This window comes from Hibiscus syriacus, unplaced genomic scaffold, assembly GCF_006381635.1.
Source record: "Hibiscus syriacus cultivar Baekdansim isolate YM2019G1 unplaced genomic scaffold, ASM638163v2 tig00018827_pilon, whole genome shotgun sequence".
Taxonomy (NCBI): domain Eukaryota; kingdom Viridiplantae; phylum Streptophyta; class Magnoliopsida; order Malvales; family Malvaceae; genus Hibiscus; species Hibiscus syriacus.
This window is the reverse complement of record NW_024062448.1, coordinates 447,370-468,669: the sequence shown is the minus strand read 5'-3', so window position 1 is coordinate 468,669 and position 21,300 is coordinate 447,370. Positions and strand designations below refer to the sequence as shown.

Sequence of the window (21,300 nt, the reverse complement as noted above, 5' to 3'; positions counted from 1 at the left end):
GAGTCTTTAAATTTTAATTTTAATTTTAATTTTCGCAATTAAGACAACCGACAAATTAAAATTGTACCAAAAGGCTTGTTCAAGGGTGCTAATCCTTCATTGACTGTAACCGACTCCCGAATCTGACATATTTCTGGTAAAACGCAGATCAGGTAAGATGGTATTCGATCAACCTAAATATTTTTTAAATGATCGGTGGCGACTCTAACGTGTTTTTTTAAGTCGAAGCCCAATTTCGGGCTCATCTGAAAGGCGGCCGCGACAGCCTGGCGACTCCGCTGGGGATATATTTTTAACTTTTTTCATCTAAGGCTCTATACTTGAGCTCTGAACCCTTTTAAGTGGGGCGAAAGCGACACATCAGTGAGAATTTATTCTCTGTGCAGACATAAGAGAGTGTATCCTCTCGAGTTTAACTTAGTCCACATAAGCTTGTAATGGGCTTAGGACTAAGGGTCTGGCAAGCCCAGGGGCACCGGTAAAGAGAACTCGGGTACCTTCTTTAGATCCTAAACCGGGAGGCTACAAGGAGTTAGAGCCCACCCCAAAACCTCATTTCAAAACCTATGATGTTTTGAGATTATTTCCTTCTTTATTTTATGTTCAAAGCATGTGAACTAGAAATTTATGCAGTTAAGACCTGTTTAAAATTAACATGCGGGATATAGATCATGTCCGGGTAGGAATAATAAGCATGTGGGGTAGATATCATGTGGGGTAGAACTTTTATTTTCATTATTGTTTTAATTATTTTACCTCGCTAACTCTTTTCATTTTTGTTTTCTTTCAGTTTATTTTCATCATTTGCATCATTCAAAAGAGGTGTTGATCCACTAAAACATGTTCGTTAAACCTAAATAATTTACATTAATGGACAGAGGGGTTGTAGTACAAGAGGTGAAAAACGCAGAGGTCCGGCTATGGTCAGGGAGACAATCTGCAAGACAATTCAACCAAGAAGACGTGATACCCGCAATCGAATAATATGCCACTCTGTTGCATTGCAAATGACTCAGAATGGATTGTGATTTACACTGAGCACACCAAAAGTCAACTTTTTGAGCTGGCAAAGGTTGCAGGGGCAAACGAGAAAAAGGTTACTGACCTGGGGAGTCATTTCAAAGACAATAAGAACAAGATGACAAAGAGATAGCTGAAACTGGAGGCAATTGGCAAATCAGACTTTAATATTTATACATTCTATTAAATTAGTCTTAATTTAATTTAATTTAATAAATGTAATCTTCTTATCGTATGACAACACATGTCATCATTTGATTGGAGTGTTTTTTTCCTAATTTTAATTTATTTAATATAACATTCTTTGTTCAATCAGATGATGACATGTCATCATCGGGTTAAGGAAAAACAACTTTCAAAAAATTGAGAGGGGAGGAATTTTAACCCATGTCTAAGCAATTGGAGGAGGAAAAGCAAGCAATACCATTAAGCCAAGGCTTCTTCTTCTTCTTTTTTTGTTTTCATAACTTTGTATAATACCTATTGTGGTTATTGCCTCAAAAGTATAGAAAGAAAACTACTTATTTAGAGACTTAAATTTAATCAAACTATACCAGTAGGGAGCTCTAATATCAAATTAAAAAAAATTTAATTTTTTTTACATTTTTAGATGAAATTTAATATTTTTTCATAATTATAATTCAATGATTTTAACTTTTACATTTGAGTTGAAAAATATTTTCAAGTGCACTTTTATCCAAAAGTCTATAAATCATAAAATAAACACATCATATGATAATAAATAAATGTTAAAAATATGATTTTGACTATAATAAACAAATTTTAAATTCAAAAGTTAATTTTTTTTAACTTTTACTTTTGAGTTAAAGAAATGTGTATAAAATCTTTTTTCTTTTAAATATTATCTTTTAATATTGTTTATAATTTCAAAAATATTTTCGAAAGATAATGATGAATAGATTATTTTAAATGGTTAAAATTTGAAGATGTTTATATATTCTATTTAAAATTTTTAAATTTTATTTTTAATTTATATTAATTTGAGATTAAATTTCTCTACTAATCATATAGTTTGCTTAGATTTAAGTTCCTAAATAAGTAACTTTTTTTAACATTAGCCACAATGGTTTTATACAAAGTTATGTAAGCCAAATCACAAATGAAGGCTGGCTCAGTGGTTGTTTGCTTTTCCTCCTCCAAATGCCTGAACATGGGTTTGAATCCCTCCCCTCTCAATTCGTTGAAAATTGTCTTTCCTTTAACTTGATGGTGACATATGTAACCATCAGGTTGAATGAAAAGAATGTTATATTAAATAAATTAAATTATAATTATAAATAAAACTCTCTAATTAAATGATGACACGTGTTGTCATATGATTAGAAAATATATAAATATTAATGACCAAATATGTAATTATACCAATTTTACTTAACTGTCACATCATCAATTCCGTTAACTATCGACGACTAGTGATTTGATTGAATGTATTTAAATAATTAGATGACTTGATTGACAAGAATTCAAAAATGATAGTCAAAATGAAAATGTGTTATAATTGTAAGGTCACTGATATAATTTACCCCTATTTTATTATAATTCTAATTCTCAAACCATAACTCCAAAATTCTAAAAGCTAAATCTTAAAACTTAAACTTTAAATTATAAAGTCTAACCCTAAAAAATATTATTTTATTGTAACTTAAAAAATATTTATTTATGAGATATAAATTTAATTAAATTTAGAGTAAATTACACCAATCATCAATAAACTTTATTCTCTCTTATTTCACTCACCGTACTTTAAATTTGTTCTATTTCCTCACTAAATTTAACACAATTAGTATTTTTGGTCACTTAGTCGTTTTCTCACTAAACGACATTATAAATGAGTTGTTCCATAAATGCAAAACGACATCATTTTGGTGAAAATTTTGTTTTACTAAAATAAAGTCGTTTAATATTCAACGACTGAGTGACCAAAAATACTATTTATGTTAAATTCAGTAATGAAATTAAACATATTTAAAGTACAATGAGTGAAATAAGAGAATGTAAGGTTCAACCACGATTGATTTAATTTACCCTTACATTTAATCAATTTATTCATTTAAATTTAATGTCTATAACTTATTAGTTTTATATTATATATATATATATATGGTGTTGGGAATAAAGGGGTTGATCTAATGTACATTCACATGGGGATTGCGTTTCTCAATCAACCATGGTGAAAGTCAGAGTCAAACAGCCGTTCTTATGATTCCTTCCATTTTATGTTTCATGGAAAATTCTAAAGACGGTAGCTAATTTTTGTTTTATATTTTGGTCAAAATGGGATTAGTCCACTTTATTTACATTTCAATCTTTGAAAGATAGCTTGTTTCTCCAATTTTTATTATCTTATTCCGATTCAGAACTGCATTATCAACCCTTCATTTCAATGTCTATCTTCACTTTCTTCTTCATCAGCTTATTGTTCTTCTTCCACCTCCCAAGATCATACACCCAAGATGATGGAAGTTTCAGGCGGTGTTTTGAAGGTTTCAGCTGTGGGAACTTAGCAAACCTAGTGTTTCCATTTTGGAAGGAGGATAGCCTTCAAATCTGTCACCAACTAGGCTTTGGGTTGACCGAATGCGACGAGGATCAGCCTACCATTAATATCAATGGGGGCTGAATTCCGATTAATTTTCGTCAACCGAACCCATTATAGAATGACAATCGCCAGAGAGGATTTGTGGGAAGAAATTTGCCCTTCGCATCGAAAATATAAATTTGGGATTCCCTTTCAATTCTCTCAAACAAATCGAAACTTAACTTTCTTTTACGATTGCGATTCATCAGTGGTACGTGCACCCAAAGCTCATTAAATTATTTCTAAGCCGATGATTTAGTTGACGGAGGTTCTTATGGACAATTCAGCAGCTCTTGTCCCCGGCGGCGTTGTCCGAGTTCAGATTAATCAGAGCCATTTTGTAAGACTCCGAGCTGAAGGTCAGGCAAGTGTTGAATCAGGGAGTTGGTGACTGGGATTTGACGTGGAGTATAATATGCCTGAAATTTTCTGTGGGAAATGCGAGAGACAAGTTTCATGCGATGAACGGAGTGAACCTCAATATCCAGTCTGCAGAAACCCTGGTACGCACAATGTCTTTAAACCTCCATTTTTTATTCAATTGGATTGGTAGAATCTGGTGAATTCATTAGTCAATCTGTTGTGTGAATCGTTTTGCGATTTACCTTGTACAACTCAACAAAAATATGGGTCGATGCACGTATCTTCCTAAAAGTAATTTTAGTTAAAAAAAATATTCGTTTAGACAGAAAAATCGATGCAAATGACAAAAATTGTAAATGTAAATGTTATAAAAACAGAAGTCTCAAACCTTCTGGTCTTTTATTTCCAACTTTACGTGTATAAGAAAATTTATGTTTTTATCTTTACTATAATTAGTTAACAATTCATAGCCTTGAATCAAATATTAGATATTGACTCAAATTTTAATTAGAAACTTAGTTAAATTTTATTGTAATTTTTACTAGTTGAAGGTTACTTGGTAGCCAAGTTTATTTAGTTAAGAATTATATTTATCATGGAATAAGGATTATTGTTTACCAAGTATTTGGAGAAGAATTATTTTGGAAGATGTAATATTTTGTAGTCTTCGACACTTTTAGAAGTTTAAGTTACAATGAGTTTTGTAGGAATATTAGGAGAGTTATTTGGGATATTATGCGTTTTGATGTAGATATCAGATTTTAAGATACATGTAATATTATGTCACTACTAGAAAAAACCCCTTTAATGGCGCTCATTGCGCGTCATCTATGGGTGCGGATGACACACAAATGCCTGTCGTTGAAGCCAACGACATGAATCTCAGATGACACGCAATTGTGTGTCATAAATCTATGACGCGCATTTATGACTAAAATTTATGACGCACATTTATGACGTTCATTGAGCGTCATTGAAGCCCCCGTCATAAATTAAGATGACACACACGCATGTATAACTTTCATTGTGTGTCATTGAAGCCCCCGTCATAAATGAAGATGACACACATTGTGTGTCAAAGAGTTTATGCACTCAGTTGCTTTCCCATAATTATCAGTATAAATAAAAGAAATTAAGCACATTTTAGTTGAGTTTATGCACTCAGTTGCTTTCCCATAATTATCATATAAATAAAAATTAAGCACATTTAGTTAAACAAATCACATAACATAAGAAATATGATAATTGTGGGAATTTACAATGTAAAAGGGACAATCCAACCAACTGGTAGTTGCAAATCAAAGAAAGCCATATGGCTTCAAATTAGATCGTCATTGTTCAAAGACTCTTGGAACATAGAAACATGGTCCAATATTTTACTATAGAACAGAACATGGTACCATTTAGCTTGAAGGATTTTGTTACTACATCAATTCTCATGTTTCTGGGAGTGAAGGAACCTAGAATCTTTCTTATCGTCTCCTCATCCCATAACTCATAGACATAGTCTCCAAAGATAACATGTTCTGGTGGATAAACAAGCAAATTTTCTGCAACAAAGAAAAAAAAGGAATAGTTATTGGAATGCAGCAGCAAATACCAGAAATTAGAAATAAATATAGCTTCCTAGTTATATTTATCAATAACTTGGGTCAACACTAATGAGAAGATTGTTGTGTTGTGAACAACAAGCCAAAACAGTCCCCACATTCATATTTTGATACATATACATTGAGAAATCTGGGAAAAAAAGAAGAAAAAAGCATGACCAAAGAACAGGTAGAAATTGAATTCTTCTAGATCTATCTTGTACTTAATTGCATAAAATCATCATGCAGAATAAAAACACACCACAAACAACTTGTAACATAAATGTGAAAATTGTAGAGGCAGATTATCTGCTAGCTACTTAAGTACAAAGAAGATATTGACATATTCTATAATACAGAGGAAATGGTAGCTTAGAATGTAAATTACATAAAGAAGCTTTTCCAGAGTTACTAATATAGAAATGTGTTTTACAAACAAGGTTGACATGTAGGTTGTAAAGCTTGGAATATACTTCCAAGAATTGTCTCTCACTAAGGGGGAATTTGGTTGTTCGACACCATTTCATTGGTCGCACTCCCCGTATTTTCTTTTACATTTTACAATATGTTTAATGGGGACTACTTCATTGGTGTGAACAAAAACTAAAATGAAAAATGAAAAGCAGTTTAATATCCAAAATGTTGAATTTGTTTAACAAACTGTAATCTAGAAATCTTATTCTCTTAGCTTAGTTTTTATTAGTGTGAATGAACAAGGTTCTCTCCATAAAGCAAAGACAATATATCATGAAACAATGTCAACACAAACAAAATGTACAATTATTTGATTAGCAAAAAAGAAGGGCACAAAATTGATCAGAAAGAACACACACCTCGTTCCGGTAGACGAGGAAAGCAAGAAAGAAGTAAATCAACAAGAAGGGCACTATTAAGGGTGCCATGATAGAAAACGTGAAGCCAAACAGTCCAAACAGAAGAAGTCGTGGGATTTCAGTATGGTGAGGGAAGGTTAGAGCAGAACTACTACATGGCTCTTCCTGCTTTCTTAGTATGAATCTTCTGAACCAATTGTTAAAAAGAGGAAAAAGGAAAAAGTTGAATTACTTCACAGGAGAAGCTCGCCCATCCCGATGTTAAAACATAAGTGGTAAAGAAGGTAACCTGCATTTACTCAAGAAGACAAGAACACTAATGACTGTCAGAAATATTCCTGAAGATTCGTCTTCAGATGACATTAAAGGGGGAAAAAACCAAGAGTAAGGTATTGCTACGCAGGCTTGTTAAAACCAGAAGTTGGCTATCACAATTTTAAAACTCATGAAAGATAATAACTTTCAAAAGTATAGTTTAGGTTCATACAAAAAAGGAGCACATGATGCATCTCTTATAGACCAAGATAAAATTTAAATCTAGATGCACCTGAAACTTTGCCATGAGGTCGAAAGAATTGAGGTTCTATTAAACCAAAATATTATGGAGTGGCATGAAAAGTTACCTGGGTCGGTATGTGGAACAGCATCATGATTGGTGGAACAACATCATGGTTGGTGGAACATCATACATAAATAACATCAGAATTACACTTGGTAGGTAACTAAAGACTACAATGAGAACTATGCTGCCAATCTTTCTTACTAACGATAACTGATCAGCATGATAAACAAGAATATGAATCCCTTTTTGTATGCACCTTATTCTTCCATCAACAAGTGCACATTTCAACACTAGTCAGTCAAAGAACAAGTTTACACTCCTGCTTTAATAATATGTTATTTCCATTTTATTAATAGTTTTAAACATAGCATTATAAACAATCAAACATATTAGAGACAGAACTATTTCAACAATGAACAAGGGTGATTGCATTCGTAGAAATTCACATGAAAATGGATGCATTTACAGGATTTGCAAGTTCAGATCTTAGTGGTTCCAGCATTTAGCATTGGAAGTTAGTTTGGAAGCAATTCATACAATGTTCAAATACCTTGGATATTGTAAAAGGAGGGGTAAATATCGAAAAAGTGAAAAAGCACCCAAAAATAAAATTTAAAATGAGACAACAGCCGAAGGTATAAAACAGATAAAAAAAAACCCATTCATAAAATCTAAAAAACCCAATCGAAAAGAGCTAGAACGCTTACGGAAGAAAATAGTAAGATGATATATATGACTAAGGGAAGGAAATTTCTCAACAAGGCAAAATTTCTACGGTTTGATAGTATAAAATTTCTACGGTTTGATAGTATAAAACTTGGGAAGGCAAAATAGTAACATTATATAAGCGCTACCTATTACATCATATTTTTACCTATTATATTGAAAGTGTCCATACTTTTTATAAAAAGGATCGATACTTTTTTTAAAGTTATGTACTTTATGTTTCAATTTTTTTTAATAGTGTTTCGTGTTTTCCACCTATAATATTAATTTAATAATTTCATTTGCACAAAAAATTATTTGATTGTTTTGATATTTTATAAAATATTATTTAGAATTTAAATTTAACAATATTAACCAAAGATAATAATAAATATGTATATATGTTTATTGTTTTTAATTTAATAATAATATATACCGTAACGTAAAAAATAAATCATTAGACGCCTATAATTACTAAATTAATATCTTAAAACTCACTCAAAAGATAACCTTAAATTAATGTTTTCCACAGTGAAAAAAGTATGGACACTTTTATAAAAAGGATAGATACTTTACAATATAAGCACTACCTATTACATTATATAAACGCTACCTATTACTTATATAAGCGCTACCTATTACATCATATTTTTACCTATTATATTGAAAGTGTCCATACTTTTTATAAAAATGATCGGTACTTTTTTTAAAGTTATGTAATTTATGTTTCAATTTTGTTTTAATAGTGTTTCATGTTTTCCACCTACAATATTAATTTAATAATTTCATTTACACAAAAATTATTTGATTGTTTTGATATTTTTAAAATATTATTTAATATTAAATTTAACAATATTAACCAAAGATATAATAAATGTAATATATGTTTATTGTTTTTATTTAATAATAATATATACCGTAACGTAAAAATAAATCATTAGACGCCTATAATTACTAAATTAATATCTTAAAACTCACTCAAAGATGTACATACCTAAATATGTAGTATTGTACATACCTAAATTTAATGATATATACTTGTAGTTATTGTACATACCTAATATGTACTGCGAATTTAATGTTGTACCCACCCTTTAACTACCACTACCAATACCACATCTATTGAAAGCAGCACGACTGAAACATGTTCAAATGAACCTTTGCTTACATCTCCATCAACTCCTGGACCACTGAACTTCCACAACAAAATTTTTGCCATGGATAATACTGATGTAGACAATGTTAGCCAACCGAGGAATGCCATGAAGTACATAATGTTGATGAATCTGACAGATTGGTCGGTCAGCTCTTCTGTTCACGTGATCAAGCTTGGTACTTTTACAAGGGATTCGCACGAGAACATGGGTTTAGTGCACGTAAGGAACAACACGGCTTGACGTGGAAGGGAATGTGAATACACAAGAATTTTGTTGTTCCAAAGAAGGGTTTCGAGTATCAAAGTCAATATTGTTGATCGTCAACGTGCTCATACGCCAGTCACAAGAACAGGATGCTAGAGTGTAGTTACAGCATAAATACAAAAGATCAGTGGGTTAAGTAAGTCTGATCAGAAACATAATCATGCATTGTGCACACCTGCTATGACACCATTTATGCGTTCTAATAGAGCTGTAAGTAAGGCTGATATCGATGAGGCAACAACATTGAAAGAGGTGTTGGCACGTCAAAGTAATGAACTATTTAACGCAGCAGGCAGGGGGCTATCATAATGTTGGATTTACACATAAAGACCTCTACAATGCACTTCAAAGAGGTAAAGCAAAGGAAATCGTCGATAGGGATGTGAATGCGCTTATTGCCTACTTTGATTATAAGAAACATGATGATCCCGGGTTTTTTATGACATACTCGGTAGACGAATCGGGGGCATTGTATAATCTTATTTGGTCGGATTCTACATCGAGATCGGATTACACATGCTTCGGTGATGTAATTGCGTTCGACACAACGTACAAAGATAATTTGTATGGTCGACCAATTATGCATATTGTTGGTGTCAATCATCACCATAACACAATTGTGTTTGCCACTGCCATAATCGCTGACGAGACGTCTCAATCTTTCGAGTGGGTGCTACAGAATTTTTTAGAAGCCATGATGAATAAATCACCTATTTCAGTTGTCACCGATGGGGATAGGGCAATGCAGAGGGCTATCAAATCTATTATCCCTTATGCTAAGCACAGATTATGTTCTTGGCATCTTTCTCGCAATGCACAAGCTAACATTGGTGACCCAAAGTTTACAGCAGCATTCTCAAAATGCATGGCTTCCTGGTGGACAACCAAGGAATTTGATATTCAATGGCGTTCGGTTGTTTCAGAATTCAACGTCCAAAAGCATCCATGGGTGATTAAGAAGGGAAATACACGACACTTATGGGCACAAGCATATCTAACCGGTCATTTCTTTGCCAATATTCGCTCAACACAAAGGTGCGAGTCTATGAATGCTTCACTAGCTATTGCACTGAAACACAAGAAGACATATTTAGATGTTGTTCGTGCAATTGAAGATGGAATTAGTAGAATGCGTATGAACGAGTTGAAAGGGGATTACTTAAGTTCCCATACGAAGCCCTTCCAGATCACAAAACTGGTCGACCTTGAAAGCCATGCCGCTGCGATTTTTACCCGCGAATCTTTTCGTGTGTTCCAAGATGAACTTATACGGGAGACATTGTACTGGATTGAGGCAGAGATTAAGTCCTTATCAGATGAATGTCAACATATATTTTGTCAAAGTACGCAGAAAAAAATAGGAAATTTGAAATTAGTTTTGATTCTCGTACGAAAACTCTAATTTGCTCCTGCAAAAAATTCGAGACCGTTGGACTTCCGTGTCGCCATCAACTTCACATTTTGAAGCACTTGGACTACACATATTTGCCTGGGACTTTGATTCAAAGTAGGTGGACTAATGATGCGAAGGCTTCTGCACCCAGTTATGTTGATTTGAATGTGTCTCCAGAAGTGATGCAAATGGCAAGGTTCGCTGCTCTACGTTCAACGTCAAGTAGGTTATGGTACATTGCATCAAAGACAGACGAGTCTTTCAAAACCGCAAGAGATGAGATGAAAAAACTAATAGAAGAATTAGAAAACTCGTTTGCTTTGAATGATTCAGTCAACCAGAGCATTGTAGTAAACAATGTTCGTGACCCTCAACGAAAACAACGCAAGCGAAAAGAAGTGCCGAAGAACAAGGTCGAGAAGAAAATTAGGCGATGTGGGTACTGCAACGGTGAGGGACATAACAAACTAACATGTCCTCAAGTCAAGCTCAGTTTGAGTACAAGCACACAACCTACATCAACTGATTTTTTCGAAGACGGAATGGAATGACAACGATCTCCATATATCGTATGTATCAACATGACTCCTATTGTATGTACATATAAATATTTTGAATGAAGGAAGAAAAACCGCGTTACTTAAAATTACCGGTTATATTACAAAATTATCTATTACATTATAATTCTTGGTTCCGATGTGTAAATGTCAACACTTTTTGACAATGTATCGATACATTTTATTCACCCTTCAAGCCTTCATCGCAAATGAGCTTCATATGTTCCTTGTTCGTTGACGTATTACCCGTTGGACAAAGAAAGATACCGACAAGGTATAATAGAACTCTGGCCTTCAGCTCATCCCCCCGTAAGATCCACTTTTTATTTCCTCTTCAATTTCAACATATGTCACCTTCTGCTTCAAACCATATTTGGAGGCAAGTGCTTTCCAGTCCTTACTCTTACAGACTTCTACAACACTTTTGCCTTCATTTTCTACCCCCAATACGGCTGCAGCACATGGGATCCGAGAGGAAATGAAAAATCACCATACTTAGCAATACATTGTCTGACATCAAATTGCGCCATCAAGGATCGACACAATTCCCTCCGAATAGGTCGATCCCTTACTCCTACCAACGATCCAAAACCTATTTCTCCCAGCACATTCAACTGACCCTTCTCCTTAAGGTGTTTAATTAATGAATTCACCCTTTTAATGTTGCATATTGTCGACACTTCCTACATTTTTTAACAATATATAATGTTATAGTTCTTATATATTTTGTATCAACGTATTTACAAGTTTAATGAATACCTTATTTTCATGTGCTTTCCTCCGTTCTTTGTATTCTTTACTATCATTCCTTGACTGTGTGATGTAAGGTTCCTTTTCAGCATCACTCATTGAATTCCATTTGGACCTCACATCTTTTGTCACCTAATATTAAACATAAATGTTTCTTAATCAATACATTAACACTAAATACTACTCAATGTCAATTTCATTTTTACATACCGAACCGCTCTATGTGCCATCTTCCTTCATCCTTTTGCATTCGGCCATACTGTCAACATTTAAAATTTGTAATCAATTTAAAGTTTATCGATACTTTAATCCAATTACCATTTCAACAATAATAACAAAAAGACATTGATATTTACTAGAAGTACATATATCCACCCTTTGGTTGTTATCGAGTCTCGGCCTCAATTTCAAAGTCATCTGCGCCACCAACAATTTTCCAACCCATTGACTCCATTTTTCCTTCATATATCAGTTTACGCAAATCAAATTATTTTGTTACATACACTTTATTCAATATAAAAATATAGATAACTACTCTTGTGGTAAAACGGTTTTCTTCAAAAGAATTTGAATGGCCACACCAAAATGTGTCGGCACATTTATATAACATATAATATCATTTTCTACCTATAATATTTAATAAAAGTATCGACATTTATATTTTACCTTCAATATCACTTTCTACCTGCAATCGGTCTCAAATGCTTCTTTACTCCAAAACCCCAAACAACACATAAAAACCTTATTCGCGATTACTGTAATAATAAAAAACTAGGGTTTCGACAACAGACTTTTCGATTCGACTGCATCAACAACAAACAAACTTCGCTTTAGAAACGCATTCTGAAATGCAGCAACAATTACGCTTCGATCTCAAAAACTCGTCCGTTCTATCGATTTTCAGAGGATATTTAGATATGGCCTTTATATTTTCATCGGATATTTTATTTATATTTAATCGATACAAATACAAAAGTGTCGATACTTTTATGTCAGGTGTCGATACTTTCGAAAGGATAATTACCTATTTCTTTGAAAGTGTCGATAATTTATTACACGTACTTACGAAAGGTTCGACACTTTCAATATATCCGGTATCATTTTACCGGTTTTATCATTTTGATACCGGTTTTATCATATTTTTACATGTTATATCGTTGTGGATCGATATATTTTTTTAAAGTATCGACACATTATAGGCGCTAAAACTGCTTCTCTTTTAAATTCACAAAGTGTCGATCCTTATATAAAGTATCGACACTTTCAATATATCCGGTAACGTTTTACCGGTTTTATCATTTTGTTACCGGTTTTATCATATTTTTACCTGGTATATCGTTTTGGATCGATACATTTTTTAAAAGTATAGACACTTTATAGGATTTAAAACTGCTTCTCTTTTAAATTCACAAAGTGTTGATTTTTATATTAAAGTACCGAAACTTTAAATGTATCTGGTAGCGCTTTACCGGTTTTATCATTTCAATACTGGTTTTGTCATAGTTTTACCTGTTATATCGTTTTGGATCGACACATTTTTAATTTGGATCGACACGAACCGACAAGTTAAGTTTGCCGGTTACACAATTTTTTAATATTTCTTCATGACTTAGACCTACTACATTATTATTAGTCAACATTTTCGGTAGCGCTAAATCGAATTTGTTAAATATCTTTTAATGTATCCGGTAACGCCGTATATTAACCGTATATTAACCCGCCTTTCCCGAGACAATTCCTTTTACTGCTCATCCACCAAAACCTTTTGTTTTGTATTAATTTAATGTATAAAGAAGTCCGCCACCTTTCAACTTATTCTACACCATTCATTTGAAAAAAATGCATAGTTTATTGGCCTATATAGTTCCCTTAAATGGAGGCATGAGATAAAACAAAGCTGCACCATTGACTTGAATATAGGATGGTCAACTAAGGTAGGGAGTTGTACACTAAAAAACAAAATCTTTGCCTTTTGCTTTCATTATTGTTTTGTCTCTTTGTTTTCCTTTTCAAACTCCAATAACAATCATTTCACAAACTACAAGATCAAACACCATCAACTCTACAAGAAAACAGTTTCCTTCAACTACTACTTCTTCTTCTTCCCATTTCTGGTTTATGGCATCCCTTATTGATTTCTCTTCAAATGGATCCACAAAAGCTGATCAATTTTTGGATGATCATCTTTTTGGTCACATTAGCAATGGCAAATGAAACCCTTTCCGTGGACTTGCACTTCGAGGCTTGCATGCCACGAAGGTGCGGTAACGGTCCTAATATAAGCTACCCTTTTTGGATTTTCAAAAAACAAGAATCATTTTGTTGATATCCGAACTTCGAGGTCACCTGCAAAGAGAGATCATATACTCAAGATTTCTGAGGAAACTTACATCATCAAAGATATATTTTACAACAACAATTCATTTCTAGTTGTCAATGCTGTTGTTCACGAAGATGATTGTTCGACTCCCCAATGAAATGTTAGTCTCGATCGAACTCCGTTTAGTCTTAGTCCTGATAATATCAATCTTTCCTTCTTATACAATTGTGAGGAGCAACCAAAGTACCATACATATCCACCAAGTTGTGCTAGTAATGCTTCTTTCCATTCCTATGCTGTTTTCCACAAACAAGCCTTGGAGAATGCTAACTATTCGATCAAGTCATGCCGGACTCTGATCAAATCCCCTGTGTACATAAACGACGATGTTAGTTTTGTTAGCTTATTAGGAATGAATTATACCAACGTCTTGAAATTGGGTTCGTTTTGAACTGGACTGCACATACTTGCAGCAGCTGTAAGAGAAGAGGAGGCCACTGCGGTTTCGGGTATACTGATGAATTCATTTGCTTTTTTCTCCGACGGACCTGATCCTAAGACCTGCAACGACGGTAGCTTCGTAGGGCATTCATCCTGACTCTACCAATCTTCCTTCCATTACTTCTTCATGTTTTTTGTTGTTATTTTTCTTAATTTTAACTTCCCTTAATTTTACTTGAGAGGTAAGTTATCAGTTATCTTTCATTTTCACTTTTGATTTGCAGTGACCACTAGCTTAATAGACAAGTCTAATATATAACATATCTTGAGTACCCTTAAATTTTAAACTGCTGGTAAGTGACCCTTTTTTGATATATATGATCGTATATAACTTCATTTCTTTTTCTTTATTTCAGGTGATGATTTTAACTTGGAAAGAAAGCTGATCATCGGTAATATGATCCCTGATCCTGCTCTGTTTCATTCTTAGACAGTTTGTTGCTTCATGCATTTTCTTTCTCACCGAAATGAAATGAAGTTTCGCGAAAAATACACAGGTTTCTGTGCCGCTGCTGCAGGCATAATGATCAGCTGCGTCGACTTCTATTTCTGGCTACAACGTCGCCATGGTGAAGGGTTGTTTAAATGGTCTTTCCTAACAAGCAAGAGTTCTTTGGAACTCTCTTCGGTGGTCGATCCCGAGCAGAGTAATAGCTTTGCTTGCATCCATGTATTCACCTATGAGGAACTTGAAGAAGCTACCAACAATTTCAATTCCGATAGGGAACTTGGTGATGGAGGCTTAGGAACTGTATATTATAGTAAGAAAAACTTTTTACTCGAACAATCAGTTTGTTAATAAATCATTTTCATTCCCGTCTTTCTTGACTAGGCAAATTTCAAGACGGTCGTGCTGTCGCAGTTAAAACGCTTGTATAAAAACAACTACAAGAGAGTTGAGCAATTCATGAATGAAGTTGACATCCTAACTCGGTTGCGCCATCAAAATCTAGTCTCACTTTATTTTGGTACCTCTAGGCGCAGTCTAGAACTCTTGCTCGTATATGAATATGTTCCGAATGGAACGGTAGCAGACCGTCTTCATGGTGAACGTGCTAAACCAGGGGCTCTCTCTTGGGACATCCGGTTAGAGATAGCCATAGAGACTGCAAATGCATTGAGATATCTCCACGCTTCGGACGCCATCCATCGTGATGTGAAAACCAACAACATTCTCCTCAACAACGATTTTTGCGTTAAGGTCGCAGATTTCGGGCTGTCTCGACTCTTCCCAATCCACGTTACACGGTTACGTCGATCCCGAATATCACCAGTGCTATCAGCTTACTAGCAAGAGCGATGTATTCAGCTTCAGGGTCATACTGCTCAAGCTAATATCATCGAAAACAGCTGTGGATATCATGAGGCACCGCCACGAGATTAACTTGTGGAACACGGCAATCAACAGGATTCAAAACAGTGCGTTGCATGAGCTAGTGGATCCGTCTCTGGGGTTCAAAACGAACAACAAGGTTAGGAAAACGATATCCGGAGTGACTGAGGTGGTGTTCCGGTGCCTGCAGAATGAGAAAGACATGAGGCCGACAATGGCACAAGTGTTGGAGGCTTTAATGGGAGCAAGGAATGAGGATTACAAGGAAAAGGCAGAAGAAATGAGTATGTTCCCGGCAGAGGAAGAAGGTGGGTTGTTGAAGAGTCTACCGCTGCCTTCCAGATTCTGTGGTGTTACAATGTGTTATCAATGGCGGTTCTTCTACAACTACAACACCAAGTTTCTAATTTTCCATATATAATATATATTTGAATGGTAAATGAGATTTCTGTATATATAATCATGTATTATGTAGCTTTTTGGTACTCCATATTCTGAGCTGATTCTTTCTTTTATTTATTTATTTATTTATTTATTTGACAGTGTCTATTGTAGATGCAAGTAAACAATGGAATCAATTTAAGCCTAAAAAGTGCTAAAATAGTAACAGATGAAGTATAAACTATGTTGCACAGGTTCTTCATTTTTGTTGCACATGTGTCTAAAACTGTATTTCACAATTGGATATAGAGGTATAACCTCTAAGGTTACTCCAAATAAATTCTTAAACTATTACATGGAAACACTTTTACATTAATATTTTTTTGTTAAAAGAACCCCTATACTATGTCCTTTTTGTTTTAAGTCCTTCCATCTATTTTTAATCAAAACAAGAATCTAAATTTATGTGAGATATCAACATCTCATTCTAACAAAAAAAATGACAAATTACATATAATAGTTTAAGGACTTGGTTAACCAAAAAATAGTTTAGGGGCATGTAATAAGAGTTTATTTTTTACAATAAGCCAATTATATATATAAAAAAAGGTAATGGAAACTAAACAATAACATATTAATTAACTCATAATATCCCTACACCATTTAATGCAATACCACATTATCAACGAAAATAAAATCCATCCGTTATGCCACTTCTATCTTTGTTTGTTCAGCACCTCATTAATGTCAACTTTCAAATAAAATACCCAAACAAAAATGCAGTTTTTAAGGAAAAACAAGAAACAAAACAAGACCAGAAAGATGCCACCACATTTGTAAACGACTTATTTATGCCTCCGCAACTGGGAACTCGAACACAACATCCTTTCCAGCAAGCTTCCGATACACTGCAGAAAAGGTCTCGAGCTTATACTCGGTGTTGTTCCGTTCCTTGGGGTCCAAAAGAACCTAATTGTAAAAAAGCATTAGCAATCAGAACAACAATTGAACCACAAATACAGATACACAAGGATTTCAATTCTTTCGCTCATCAAGATTAACAGCCAAATAATCATATGATGGCGGTTTGTACCTTCATTATCTTCGATCCATCGATTCTGTACCTAATGCGCTTCCCAACAATCTCGGCAGGTAAAACAATATCTTCAAGCATTGCTTCATGTACAGCAGTCAATGTGCGGCTGCGAGGCCTCTGGACAGCAGAACCCTTCTTTGGAGGCCTCAATATCCTCCGAGTGGCAATAAGAATCACATCCTATAATATACACAGAAACTAAGTTAAAACTTCAAGCCAAAAACATGTACATCATTATAAATACAAATTTTAAGTTAAACAACAAAATAAATCACAAAGATGTGTCAATTTATGACATACAACATTATTTAATTCTCATGTTTCTAGATTAACAACAATGTGTATGTCTGGAAAGAGCAATTCCACTGGTGATAGCATCTTATGCAAAGCAGGCAAATTAAAATTGTTACAGAAATTTGCACAAAATGATTATGAACTTGAAAGAAATTGTAAATTAAAAGACGTAACCCATACTTCTTTCAAAGGAAAAACTTTGAAGGAAAATTTCTCACCTTTCCACTGAACTTCTTTTCAAGTTCCCTCACAAGCTTCACATGAACCTTGCGAAAAGCTTTCCTCAATCGATAGGGGACATGGATAACAACAGCTTTCCGGCTCCCAGACACATCAATTTGGCTGCATGTGAACAGATTACACCAATCATATGAAAGACATACATAACTCACTTTCAGAATAATGCATCTAGATATCTCATGCGTACATTGCTGAATTGATGTAGAGATCTTTGAGGTCACTTTTCAGATCCTGGTTGGTATTCTCCAAATCGAAGAATGCCTGTTACAAACAAGCATACATGAATAAATCATTCTAATGATTGAACTTTTTCAGGAAACTTCCAAAGTGTAACAAACATTAAAATATTTTAAAACCTGGGCAACAGATTCCTCAAACTCTGTTGGTTCAACATCTTTATCCTTGTGGATCTTCTTCCTTGACGTATACATCTTCAAGATCTGCAACGAGAGATTGTTTATGGAAAACGTGGAATAAGAACTTTCAAACAATATATTGTAAATAGAAATCATACTGAACTGTAAACTCAAATGCTCAAGTTATTTCAGTCAGAAATTTAAGACGCTAAGCTCCAGCATTTGATTCTATGATTCAATTCATGACCAAAATGATTACAGAAAATTCAAATTCACTAACAAGTTCAATACTTCATAACAGCACTTGTATTCCACTTTCCTACAATTATTTTCTTAGCAAACAAACAGGCCAGTGTACCAGAAAGGTCAACAGACCTATCATTGTTTAGATTTAGGAGAAAACTTAACAGAAAAGAAGAAAATCTATTGGCAAAACGAAAATCTTACCTGAAAGAGAAGCACAGGAGAATAGGAAATAGGCTCTCTTTGCACGATACTGCCGATCGAGAAAAACCCTAGGGTTTCAAGATAAGTTGAATATTTATATTGTGATCTTGAAGGCCACGATTCTTTATTTCACACGTGGCGGCCTAATTAAGATTGACGATCAAGTGAAGTTAAAAGTTGGCCGACGTTTTGGACTGTCTTTTTTAATGGGCCTCTTTATATAATATATTAATAATTTATTGGATAAAGTATATAAATAGTCCCCTAACCTTTAAGAATATTGCATTTTAGTTATCATATTTTTGAAAATTATAATAAAATTATCAAACTTTTAATTCGTTTTCAGTAAAGTCTCTGTGTTAAGTCTCGTTTGATTTTGCTGACTTGGCACTTAACTGCCGTTAATCCCATTCTTCTTCTTCTTCTTCCAAGTCAAACCAAGCAAAACCCATAAGAATAAAAAAACAGATCCGGATACTCCAACTTCAGATTTCTACTAAGTTTTACACAAACAGAAAGTTACGTGCAATTTTATGAGAATGGACAATATTTAAATTTGTTCTTACTGTAAGCTTCTCTTGAGGGCGGGGACGACAAGTTTGCCATGAGCATCGCCGCACCATAGCTTAGTAGTCATGAAGAGCTCGTCTCGAGATTTGATTAGCCCAATCGAAAGTTCTTCTTGAATCGCATCACCCAATGGCTGCTCCGATCCATACCTGACCGTCGTATCAAAATGTCTATAACCGAGTTTGAGTGCTTGGAGAACGACCGTTTTTGTAATTTCAGTTCCTACTGGTGAGGAGACCGCCACAAATTATTGCGACGAAACACAAAGTTTGACGTGGCAAGGGCTTGATACATGTTTATATTCTGTTCTTATTTTTTCATAAAAGGTCTAAGAAAACTGGAAGTGGATTTAAGTTGTGGGTTCTTTTGTAGATCTCTAGATCCATTGGTGATGCATATTTAAAGAAGGAAGAGTTCAACAAAGAGACTCTCCTGCCTAAGTTCAGATTTTCTCAATTGAATTTCAATTTGTTTCGAGTTGTTCTCATTTCGTGGTTTTGCATTTATTTTGAGTTTTTTTTGGATGTTCTCATTTCTGGGTTTTGTTTGATTTGAGTTAGAAGAATAAGAAAAGACGCCAGCAAAAACTAACAACTATTAATAATAGGGATCTTACTGAAAATAACTAAAAATTCGATGACTGTATTATAAGTTTCAAAAGTTGGGTGACCAAAATACAAGGGTCCTAAAAGCCTATGGACTATTTATATACTTTACCCTAATTTATTTTATTTATGTTTTTGCATATTTATAGAGTATAATCATATATTCATATTATATTCATGTTATTTGTAGTATTATATTTTAATTTCTTTTTCTATGTTTTTTAATTCATCTAATTTTTTTTATAGTTTTATCATTTTCATTAAATTAAAGAAAATGTTTTTATTTGTATTTGTGAACTTTTAGGGGCATGAATAATTACTTTGGAAGCCAAAATAAAAAAGTTATGAGCAGGGGCGTAAATGATTTGAGTTTGAACAAATAAGGTTATGTTTGTGTTTATTTGTTTATTTTTAAAAGTCTTTATATTCGAATTTGTGTTTGTTTAAATTTTTAATAGTGCGTTCGTGTTTTTTAATTTATTTTTGAAGGTGTTTGTGTCCGTTCATTTAGCGTTTGCGATTTTGTTCGTTTAACATTCACGAACATGTTTGTTTAGTGTTCATTTATATGTTTACAAACATGTGCATTTAGCATTCGCGAACATCTTCATTTGCAAGCTAAAAGTGGTAAAATTACACTACTAGTGTATGAACTCCTTAAGCTTCATAGTTTAAACTCCAAATTTCACCATGTGTTCAGTTTAATCCTTCCATTTACCAATATTTAAAATGTAAAAATAAAAAGTAAACGAGCCATTAAAGGAGATTGTTCAAGAACATAAACGAACCAAACACATCTTTTTTCATATTCGTTCATTTTTAAATAAACATAAAAATTTTATTCATACTTGTTTATTTAACTTAACAACCGGACATAAACGAACGTAATACGAACAATTCAGTAAACGTTGTTTTCACTTAAACCTCCAGTTATAACTTACGAAGAATTGAAACTATAAGAAGAAGAATCTTATTTTTGATTAATTTGTATATAGCGAAAGGTCAAGAATTAGATCCATTTATACATGTAAATTTTTTAGAGTGATAATTTACCCCATTTTCTCTTCTCTTCTTTTGTGTTTCTATTTTCTACTAAACAATAGTGGTAAGACTCTAACCGTAAATGTTGCACATTTTTTACATTGAACTAAAAAATATGATATTTTGCCATTTTATTTTTATTTAATTAAGATGTGGTCATTGAGGGTTAATTGTCGTAAGACCTCTAACAGATTGCTGACATGATACAATGAATATATAAAATTAAAAAGGATAAACTATACAAATAGCCATTAATGTTTGAGTAAGTTTTCATTTTCCCCACTAAAATTTTAAAAGTAACAAAATGATCACTAAAACATCAAA

General features: G+C 33.6%; 1 protein-coding gene and 1 pseudogene across 1 annotated transcript; one reads left to right on the top strand and one right to left on the bottom strand.

Annotated features, from left to right (window-relative positions):
• Window positions 1-13,995: 13,995 nt before the first annotated feature.
• LOC120209368 lies at window positions 13,996-16,353 on the top strand (annotated as a pseudogene).
• Window positions 16,354-17,019: 666 nt separating this feature from the next.
• On the bottom strand, window positions 17,020-18,870 carry LOC120209380 (40S ribosomal protein S7). The gene is made up of 6 exons (XM_039208409.1): window positions 18,761-18,870; window positions 18,314-18,397; window positions 18,145-18,218; window positions 17,936-18,059; window positions 17,421-17,603; window positions 17,020-17,296 (listed from the first exon to the last, which is right to left on the bottom strand). Exons 2-6 carry the CDS (start codon window positions 18,386-18,388, stop codon window positions 17,177-17,179), a joined length of 576 nt encoding a protein of 191 aa, XP_039064340.1. The 5' UTR covers window positions 18,389-18,397; window positions 18,761-18,870; the 3' UTR covers window positions 17,020-17,176.
• Between the last annotated feature and the right edge of the window lie 2,430 nt (window positions 18,871-21,300).

Coding starts and splice junctions, on each gene's coding strand:
- LOC120209380 (XM_039208409.1), bottom strand. CDS start 18,388: ATGTATACGTCAAGGAAGAAGATCCACAAGGATAAAGATGTTGAACCA. Junction 17,604..17,935: donor AAAAGAAGTTCAGTGGAAAG/GTGAGAAATTTT, acceptor TGTATATTATAG/GATGTGATTCTTATTGCCAC. Junction 17,297..17,420: donor ATGGATCGAAGATAATGAAG/GTACAAACCGCC, acceptor TTTTACAATTAG/GTTCTTTTGGACCCCAAGGA.